This window comes from Octopus bimaculoides, chromosome 18, assembly GCF_001194135.2.
Source record: "Octopus bimaculoides isolate UCB-OBI-ISO-001 chromosome 18, ASM119413v2, whole genome shotgun sequence".
Lineage (NCBI taxonomy): Eukaryota > Metazoa > Mollusca > Cephalopoda > Octopoda > Octopodidae > Octopus > Octopus bimaculoides.
The window spans coordinates 29,046,988-29,057,303 of record NC_068998.1 but is presented as its reverse complement, the minus strand read 5'-3'; the positions used below and the strand labels follow the sequence as shown (position 1 = coordinate 29,057,303).

Below are 10,316 nucleotides of genomic sequence, written 5' to 3'. Positions count from 1 at the left end.
TATATAGATATATATATACATATATATATATATATGCATACACACACACATTTTATAGACTATGACTTCAGAAAAATCATTTTTAGCATAAAATACAAATACACACAATATAAATGTAAACATATTAATATTATTGATAGTAACAATTAGTAAATATGTATTTAATAACAAACCATATATATATATATACATACACAATCACATTTCATAGACTACGGCTTTGTAAAAAATATTTTTAGCATAAAATACACAAAATATAAATGTTAACATAATAATTCATATAGTATCAACTAGTAAATATATATTTAATAATGAAACCATGTAATCCACACTCTCAAAAACATATTTCTGTAAAATGTTGGAGTGAAATTTCCGAGGCCTCCACCCCACCCTAACCTCCATTTTCTGGACAAAAATATGTTTTGTGGCATATTAAGAGGCCACTGTAATTCATTCGATGAAAAGAAAACAAGCATTTTCCAATGATTCCAAGAAGGAGAGGGATGAAATTTCTGAGAATTATCCCCACCCCATTTTCTGGACAAAAAAAACGTGTTTTGTGGCATATTAGGAGGTCATCGAAATTCATTCAATGAAAAAGAAAAATTCCAATGATTCCGGGAGGGGCGGTACCCCCTACCCTTTTTTCTGAACAAAAATAAGGGGTTTGCAGCACATTAGGTGGTAGGGATACTTGCTTCCATGCAAAAAAAATCTGAGTTTTTTTTTTAGTGAAACGAGTATGAGTGTACTTCCTCAAATTTGCCAAATTTTGGGTAGTATTGCATCTCTTTCTGCTCAACCTGTCCCACCATCCTTATCATTCTGAATATCTCTCACTACCCACCCCCAGACACTAATTTTCTCTTCCTCACCTATCATCTCCCAACAGAAAATCTGTTTCTTCTTTCATATTTCAACTATTACTCTTTTACTCTAAGAAGATTCTCTTACACCAAATTAGCTACACGACATCCCATAAGTTCTAATGCCATGAAAATAAAGCATCCAGTACACTCTGTAAGTGGTTGGTAAATGGAATCAAGCAGTGACAATGCAGAGTTTGAGAAGGTTCCTTACTCTTGCTGAAAGAAAGATAATCTCCACAGAGCTGGTTCCAAGAAAAAAATGCACCTAGTACATACTGTAGTCAGTTGGTGTTAGAAAAGACATCAAAGCCCAGCTATAAAAATCATGTCAAAACTGAGACAATGGAGTAAGACTTAGTCCATTGGATCCAGTTGAACCATTTAATCTATGGCAGAATGAGAAGTGGATAAATGACGATGACGATGATGACAACAATAATGACAACAATGATGATGATCATGACATACACATATACACTGTGCAGTAAATCATTTGTTTATGTTTAATCAAGACAATATATTCTATAGCTTGGAAGCAAAGATCAATGGAATAAAGTGCATTAGTTGAAAACAAGGTTTGACACAAGATGGGCAGCTGATCATAGAATACTTCTTCAAGAGGTCTTGTCCAATCTATGCCAGTAAGGAAAAAAGGTGGGCATGAAAATAATGATAATGATGATGATGACATACGATACAAAAATACAAATAAAATATAATTCTGAATCAAAATATGAATTTAGTGTGCCCGAATAAATTCTATACTATGCTATTTCAATTGCCCACTACTCCAAGCAAAGTTATCTTATTCTAGTTTCCAAGAAAGCCTGAAATGTCTGATTATTCATCCACATGAAATCTTTGAGTAGACAAATAGTCTGATTCTTTATTTTCATCTAGATGTTCACATATACCCCAACATTATCATTCAAGATCATATATCACCCATCATTATCGTTCAGTAACCACCATTATTGATATGTTTGCAATTTACCATATTCCCAGTCATCTCATGACATAACATGATTTTCTGTGCAAGAAAACTCCAAGAGAAAACAACAAAAACTCATTTTCTTGTTTTCTGAGTTGGAAAAGACCTTTGATAGCATTTCAAGAATTGCTATGTGGAAGGTTCTTCATCGTTTTGGATGTCCTGATAACTTTATCTTTCTGGTTCAAGCAATGCATGACAATATGTCTGGATGTGTATTCCACCAAAACTTGCTGTCAGAAGAACTTCCATTCACTTGCAGACTAAAACAAAGATATGTCTTGGCACCTATGCTATTCTCCTTCTATCTGGCTTGCAATGCTTCATGAGGTTACTGCAGACATTCCAGGAGTTGACATCAGATATCAATATGATGTAAGACTTTTTAATCTTAGTAGATTTCAGTCTAAACATCTGACACACATGCAACACATCTCAAAACTTCAATATGATGATGATAATGCTGCCCTCTGTCATTCAAAAGAAGAACTCCAACAGTCTCTCAAAACAATTGTGCTATAGCCTTTCCCATTGCTTTGGTCTTACAGTAAACATCAAGAAAGCCAAGGTCCTTGCACAACCAGCCCCAAATACCATCATACAAGATTTTGATGTTACCAACTCGGTTACATCTCTTGAAAAAGTAGAGCATAGGCAGCTTTTTATCAAATAAGTGCACCTCAGAAAAGGAACACATAATTGGAGCTATACATGGGGTATTTGGAAAGTTAAAAAAATGTGTCTTCAACAATAAAGATCCTAACTTAGCAAAGAAAATTATAGTTTATAATGCTGTTGTTGTCTCAACCTTGCTATATGGATGTGAAACCTGGACTCTAAATTGCAACATCCAAAAATTAGAATGCTTTCAGCAACAAAAGCTTCATTCAGTCTTGAGCATCAAATGGGGACATTATGTGATTAACAATAAAATCCTGGAAAAAGCCAACAGTCAAAGTATCAAATCACTGATCATGAGACACCATCTTCGATGGTCAGGACATGTAACAAGAATGGATGAGTCAAGTTTTATTCAGTGAGCTCATTTCTGGAAGAAGACCATGGGGTTGTCCTCTTCGAAGATACAAGGACCAACTCAAAGCGACACTAAAAGCCACTGGAATTGAGCCCAAATTGTTTGAAACACAAGTCCAAGACTGTACCAAGTGGTGGTGTTCCATTACTATTGGAACCAAAAACTGTGAAACCACCAGAAGAGAAAAGGAAGAAATCAAATGATAGGAGAGAAAGGCTTGACAAAATCAACCTTGTCCTCCACCAACATTGCCATACAATTAATGCCATCGACTCTTCTATGCACGAATTGGTCCACAGAGTCATCAACAGTATCACCATAAAGGAAGCATTCAGCAAAAAAGAAAATAAATACTCAGATATGAGATAAAGCCACCATTAACCGTATTCCCAGTCATCTCAGCTTATCTATGAGGTAAGATCTAATCTTAGCATTTTTTTTCCATCCATATCATTCTTTGCCATCTTGTACTATAAATACCAGTTATCTTTATTACATAATTCTTGTTTATGAAACAAATATTATGCATACACAACACTTGTCTATACCAGTACTATTATGACTCTTGCAAACATTAGCTAATTTCTTTAATGCTCACTTATTTCATTATCTCACATGCAAACCATCTTTCATGCAAGCTAACATCGATCAGTTAACAGAATATTTCCAAATCCTTCTTAAGAGCAATCACCAACATTATATACTTATATTTCATCAACATACATCAGACTTCTTACAAATGCTTCTTGCAACTATTTCTTACTCTAACTGTAATACCATCATTGTAACTGCTTTTAAATAATCTGATTGCAGAAACTATTAACTACATCTAGCAAGTTGTATGAGCTAACCATTTTGTATTAATAAAAACCAAAGTTTTATTCATTTTTAATCTGCCAGATATTCCAGTGCTTCATTTATGTCTCCATCCTGCCACTGAATACCTTTTCTTACCACTTGAACATGAGCGCTTCACTAAAACGTCAGGATTTTGTTGATCTCTGTTGATAATAACAACTTGGTATTCTGTATGTGGTCTTTTAAGCCTTTAGACTTTAGACCTGTAGTTACTAGGCCTTTGAAGCTTGTAGAACACAGGTATAATAAATATTAATTTCACTGCACACCTGTGGATAAAAGTTTTCTATGTGAAACATTAATTCCATTATTATATAAGTGTAGTCAAAGAAATCTATTACTTACCAAGATATGTACTGCATATGTACTCTGCTATTTGATTCCCTGATTTACTTGACTCTGCAAAATGACTAAGCTCCCTGTTTAGCATCCGTTTGAACTGAAACACAAAACCAATTATAGTGCTATTTGGATTTTTGTTTTGATTAAGACACATATAAAATAAAAAAGACAAGAATGTGTATACATACATTCATTTGTGTGTGTATATGTCTGAGTCTGTGTATGTGCATATACAGAGAGAAAGAGAGAGTGTGTATGTGAGAAATGTAAAGAAATATCTAAATAAGTACTGTTATTAACACAGATATCAAAATTCATTTATATATCAGATCGATTGCAATGGAAGTATTTGATATGTTGCAGTTTCAGTCTGTCATTTAGTATTTTCCTATTATTTCTAGAAGTTTCCTGCTTCTCTAGTCTGCTAAAAACCTGTCCATTATCAGTGGCCCTACATTCCCTCTATTCCTATTCAAGTATTAAAGTCATTCTTAGTTTTGCCAGTTAAATAATATATACTTCACTAAGGAGGTGAAATATTACTGAAACATGTCAATTGCTTTCATGTTAACTTTATAGACAAAGTCCACTCCAATCTATACTGTGTATATTGTCAAAAACCAGAAAGAAAAAAAAAAACTTATTAGAATTATCTCCCTTGTTTGCTTTCGCAATTTAAATACATCTAAAGGGAGTTTCTGTACTAACTTTTGACTAATTTCAGCAGACTGAAGTTTTTCAACTTACATTATTACCTCTTTGAGACCCAGTTGGAATAGATTGTCAAGTCTAGAGGAAATTTTGTGAGTTACAAGTCTATATAAGCATTGTTTGCATATGAATAGTGAATTAAGTGTTTTGAGATATTTTTGGATTCCTCCATTTCATACAAAAGTTCTTCATTTTGATGAGGATCAAAATCTTTCTAAGGTATTTTGTTCTGATAGTCATAATTTGACAAGTTTCATATTTGTAGAATGTTGAGGAGAATGCATTAAAACTGTAGAATGTTATTTTGGTGTGCGTAGAGAATTTCTTACAGTTTCAAAATTTCTTAAGCAGTTTCAGTTCATGAATTTAGCATTTCGCATGGTTCAGAACTTCACTGTTTTTAAGGGATATGCTAAATTTTTTTCCCAATTTCAACCTTTCTTTAATATATTAAAATGTATTCTGTGACTTGGAATTCACCATACAACATATGATTTGTATTTTGGGTATTTTTATGACAGTTAATTTTGAGAGCAGTTTCATCAACCCAAGTCAGTGATTTTTTCACTTAATTCATATAAAACCACTCTTAAATTTTAATTGCATGTTTGACACCAATACAAAACTATTTAAGATTGATAGATGCATTAATCCTAAAACCACATTTCCTTCAGCACTTCAGGATTTTTCTAATGCAGACCTAGTGAAGTCTATCGCCTTAATAGTGACAAGTTTTAGCATATAAATTCTTTTATAGCAAAGAATATACAAAAATATTAGTAAATAAAAATGTAAGCTGTTATCTAGTACCAGTTTAAACCTCAACAGGCAAATCTGTGGCAAAAATGTAGTTGGATGTAGCTCCTGGTTTGTCATGCCTCTATCTTGTTGAAGTCTATATTACACATTCTGACATGCAATGGCTGATTGTACAATGATGTAATCTGGAAAAGTGGTACTTTCTTCCAGTGTATTTTTATAAGTCTATCATTGTTATTTAGCCCCAGAACAGCCTTCATCAAGAAAATCTATGATCAAAGATGTCTTTGTTTGTTTGGACTGGGTTAACAAGATGGTATTCTTTGGCTGATGCTGAAATACTTTTCAGAATTGCTCAACCTAATTCTTCATCTAAAAGAACGTAGACAAAGCAACAGATAATCCTGACAACAAAGTTATCTAACTATTTTATATGGAGTAAAAAAGTAGTGGAGACACATGGCTTAGTAGTTTGGATTTGCTCTTATGATCATAAAAACAGTGGGTTCAATTCCAGACTGGGCAATACATTATGTCATTGTGCAAGGCACTTCATTTCATGTTGCTTTAGTCTACTCAGCTGAAAATTAGTACCAGCACTGTTATGACCCTCTCTCCCTCCAGAAATCACACTTTAATGTCTCACTGGATCAAGGTGGAGGGTTGCTCACGACTTCATAATAACCTAAAACAATAAGTGAAAGCATGGTATATGTAGAAACGACCGTGCGAACCAAAGGAGAAATGGTGACGAATGGAAAACAGGCTCCTTTTTTAACGCGTCGCACGGTCGACACAAAATATATGAATATATGTTATAATACTATAACAAAGAGAACTAAGAAGTTTGCCAGCAAGGAACAGATAGAAACGCAACCGATAAAGATGAATAACAGTAAGATTTATTGGAGCATTAAACTGTATGTCTGTGTGCATGTGAATGCGACATAATAAAACACAATATAAGACAGGCCGTCATGTAAACAAGAGTGTGTATACAAATATATGTATGTGAATGCAAGAGATACAAAGCATAGAAAGAGTCTGTAACACAGGATAATAAGATACCAGTTCTGTTAAGGTACACAGTTGTATTGTAGGTCTGTATATAAGAGGTTAAGGTTGAGGCAGAGCTAAGTCACTTGTCGTGCAGTTGAGGCTTCGATGCCGGGCAGGATTCTTGATACAGATGTTCTTCGCAGGTTGAGTTCTGGCTGTTAATTCCGTGGTGAGGCGATTCACACAAACAGGGTTGAGAAGAGAAGCTGCGGTTTCTTGTGTACGTGGAGAAATCATGTTGACGTTAGCGACGATGCTGGTAGTACGTAGTTGAATGATGCTGTTGATCTGGTCGCTGGAAACTGGCTGGCTGTGTTACGTGTGTGGTCTACGACCAGATCTTAGCAGATCTGAAGCCGCGACAAATTGGCGCGGGTTAAAGCAGGCTATTTATAGGTACAGATAGGCTCCAGAGAGCATCAGAAAACACTCTCTCACATGACCTTATTAGATGGCCACGGTTGGTCGGTTTGCATCCTGGCGCGAACGGACTGGAGGCAAATGCCGCGAAAATAAAAGTCAGTCAGGTGATGACACAGCAAGGCGGGAAAGAGTTGTTTCCTGCTACGTTCGCATTTGTACATAAATAACCATGAGAGAGGTAGTTTCACTACATATATGTTACCCAGTCATATTCACTTGTAAACAATGGCCATGGATGGATTAGGCAGAAGTGGAAATAAATAATGATCAAATTCAGATCAATCTCAACAAAACTTATACTTCATTCTGGATAGGAATAAGTTTCGTGTTACAAAAGACTAATTAAGCGTAAAAGATAATAATTACACAATATGCAGATAATGTATTTCATGAAAACTCCAGAGTTACAAAGAGTTAGTAGTAAAAGAACTGAAGGAAAAATGTATTTACTTTGCTTGATGCCATATCACTAACTGATCGATGTGTCTGAATAGTTTCGAGTTGATCCAAACACCAGTCAAGTTCCTCAAGAGTCTCCAAAGCCAATTTGTAGTATGACTCATCTGAAAATAAAATATTAAATACTAAATAAATTTTAGGGAATCAAGACAGGTTTTTAGTCTGACTTTGATTTCTGTAACTCTGTTTCGGAGATTACATAAGCTTAATATACAGCAAACCAAGAATATATACAACCAAAATCCCCTTCCTATTTCTATTGCTAGTGAACTTTAAAAAATGTAAATCAAGGAGAATCAATCTCAACTGAAGGATCACAAGAAGCCCTCTAAAATTAAAGGCCAAACAGATGTTGGAAGACAAGTGCCTCAGTGAGAGAACATTATTTTCTATCAAGTTAAATAAATACACAATGCTACTTCCCTATGGTCAAGAAAACATCTGTGTCCTTGCATATTGGGAGAGTGTTTCAGAAATATTTTCGCCTTTTAAATAAAAACTGTCTAATATATTTGTATATCTTTTTCATTTTGGAAATTTATTGTTTTAATAAAATATGGATAATCGCATGAGGGACACAGCATGAGAGCATCAGTGTAGAAGGAGAGAATGGTTACACAAGGAACAGAGGGAGGAAATTAAGAATCAAAATTGCATGAAGGTGAGACAGAAAAGAAACGAAATAAGCGAATAGGAGGGAAAGAAATCAGCAAAGGACAAAACAAATGAGTCGGGACCAAAGAGAAGAATACTTTCAAAATAAGAGAGATAGTGATCAACAGAATTGAGAAGACATGAGTCAAGAGCAAAGGCAGCTGAACTTAGAAAATATGAGAAACAGAGCTAGATCTCTCTCGGCATATCAGTAAACCACAAAATTGCACCAGCCAGCATCATCACCACCTCCAAGCCTGTCATATGTATACATACATACATACATACATATATATATATATATATATATATATACTAGCAGAGATACCCAGCGTTGCCCGTGTCACATGGAATTGAAGAATTAGACTTTTCTTTTATATTTTTTCTAATGAACTGGAACACACATGATTCGAATTTCACCAAAATTGTAGATTAAAAATTTTAATGAGAGTTCTTTCCTTCTTTACACACCCTAACAAGAATTCTAATCATGACATATTTATCCCATACTACTCATCTTTATGCACAGATTCCAAAATCCAAATCTTATAAAACCCATTCAAATGTTTTTACTCCTGAAAAATAGAGCACATGGAGCTCTAAAATGTGGGAGTTAAGGCCCCTATTAGGGGGTCTTAAAGTCAACCAGAGAAGTTGAATTGTTGGGAGTCTCTTCTAACTTGTGTCTTGTATTTATTGTTCAAATTTCTTTGAAAATGGAAACATATGAATGTTCATTGGGTTTGTAAAAGAGAGCAAAGCTACAGGAAAGCAAAAGACGAATGATCACAATAAGCAGTCAGCTACCCTACCCCAGTCGTTACCACACCCCAGTGTAGGATTCCTCACCATACAGGTGATAGGCACAGCCGTAAGATGCATTACGGATCTATAGCAATTGGAAGGGAGTGACCCAACTCAAATAAAAATTAAGAGGAAATGAAAGTGTCACCTCTGAAGTTTGCCAATGATCACTATGCTGATAGGTAACTGAACAGAATAAATTTGCAATCTATAAATCTCTTTGAATGACCAATCACTTATCTGGAAAGGCTTTGAAATCAATGTTACCATCTGGGGACCATCTCTAACCCAATGATAATAAAAAGACTCAAAGGAGGTCTGCAACCAAATAACTTTACTCAAAATAACACTTTGCAACTGAATCAGTGGAGGCAAAAATGCCTCTCCTTTACTTGACAATTTATGCATCACATTCCAGAAATCATAATCTAAGTATATCTCAGAGCAAACTCTTTCACTGTTGTATCATTGAATTACAAATAACTCCCATCTTGTATGCTCAGGTGACTCTACAGTTGCCAAGAGTACATTTGAATTTGTCTTGGCTTAGGAAAAAGGACTAAATTGTGGGGGTTAAGCCCCCATTAAGGGGTCTTACTAACTCCTAAGAAATAGAAATTTTAGGAAAATTCATTTGCATTTAATATCTATGGTTAAAATTTCATCAACAGTAAAAATATATGAATTTTCATGGGGGTTATGGCCTCATTTATACCCCCTCACTTTCAAACATATATTGTATTACATCTGTCCTTATGCATAGAATATAATTTCCAAATTTCATAAAGATCCATTCAGTACTTTTGACCTAGTTTTAGATCATAAAAAATGATTAAAATTTGGGAGTTAAGGCCCCCATTAGGTGGGGGTCTTAGAATCCTCATAAGAATCAGAAACTTTGGGAATACTTCTTGAGGTATGCCAATTACCTATGGTTGAAATTTCATCAACATGAAAAATTTATGAATTTTCATGGCGGTTCTGCTCCCTTTAAACCACCTAAAATTCAAACCAAACATACTGCATTATACTTGCCCTTATGCATTGAATCTAAGTTCAAAATATTATGAGGATTCATTCAGTAATTTTGGTCCATGAAATTGTATAAAACATACTGCATTACCCTTCTCCCTAGGCTTGGATTTTGTGTTCCAAATTTCATTAGGAATCGGTGCAGTAGTTTTTGAGTCTATAACACACATAAAGACATTGACTTTTATATAACAGATATATATGTATATATACACATACATGTATATATGTATGTGTGTGTGCATGTGTGTGTGTGTGCATGTGTGTGTGTGTGTGCACATGCACGTGTGTGTGTGTATTATGTATATATATATGTATA

At 34.6% G+C, this 10,316-nt stretch overlaps 1 protein-coding gene across 9 annotated transcripts in view; it reads right to left on the bottom strand.

The window, feature by feature from the left end:
* Positions 1-10,316, bottom strand: part of LOC106867760 (cAMP-specific 3',5'-cyclic phosphodiesterase 4C) — a 704,791-nt gene that overhangs the window by 68,186 nt on the left and 626,289 nt on the right. For all 9 annotated transcript variants that reach the window (XM_014912735.2, XM_014912734.2, XM_014912731.2 and 6 more), the window contains 2 exons: positions 7,499-7,611; positions 4,100-4,193 (listed from right to left, as the gene is read on the bottom strand). In XM_014912735.2, coding sequence (XP_014768221.1) covers positions 4,100-4,193; positions 7,499-7,611 — 207 coding nt within the window. The remainder of the gene's footprint in view (positions 1-4,099; positions 4,194-7,498; positions 7,612-10,316) is intronic.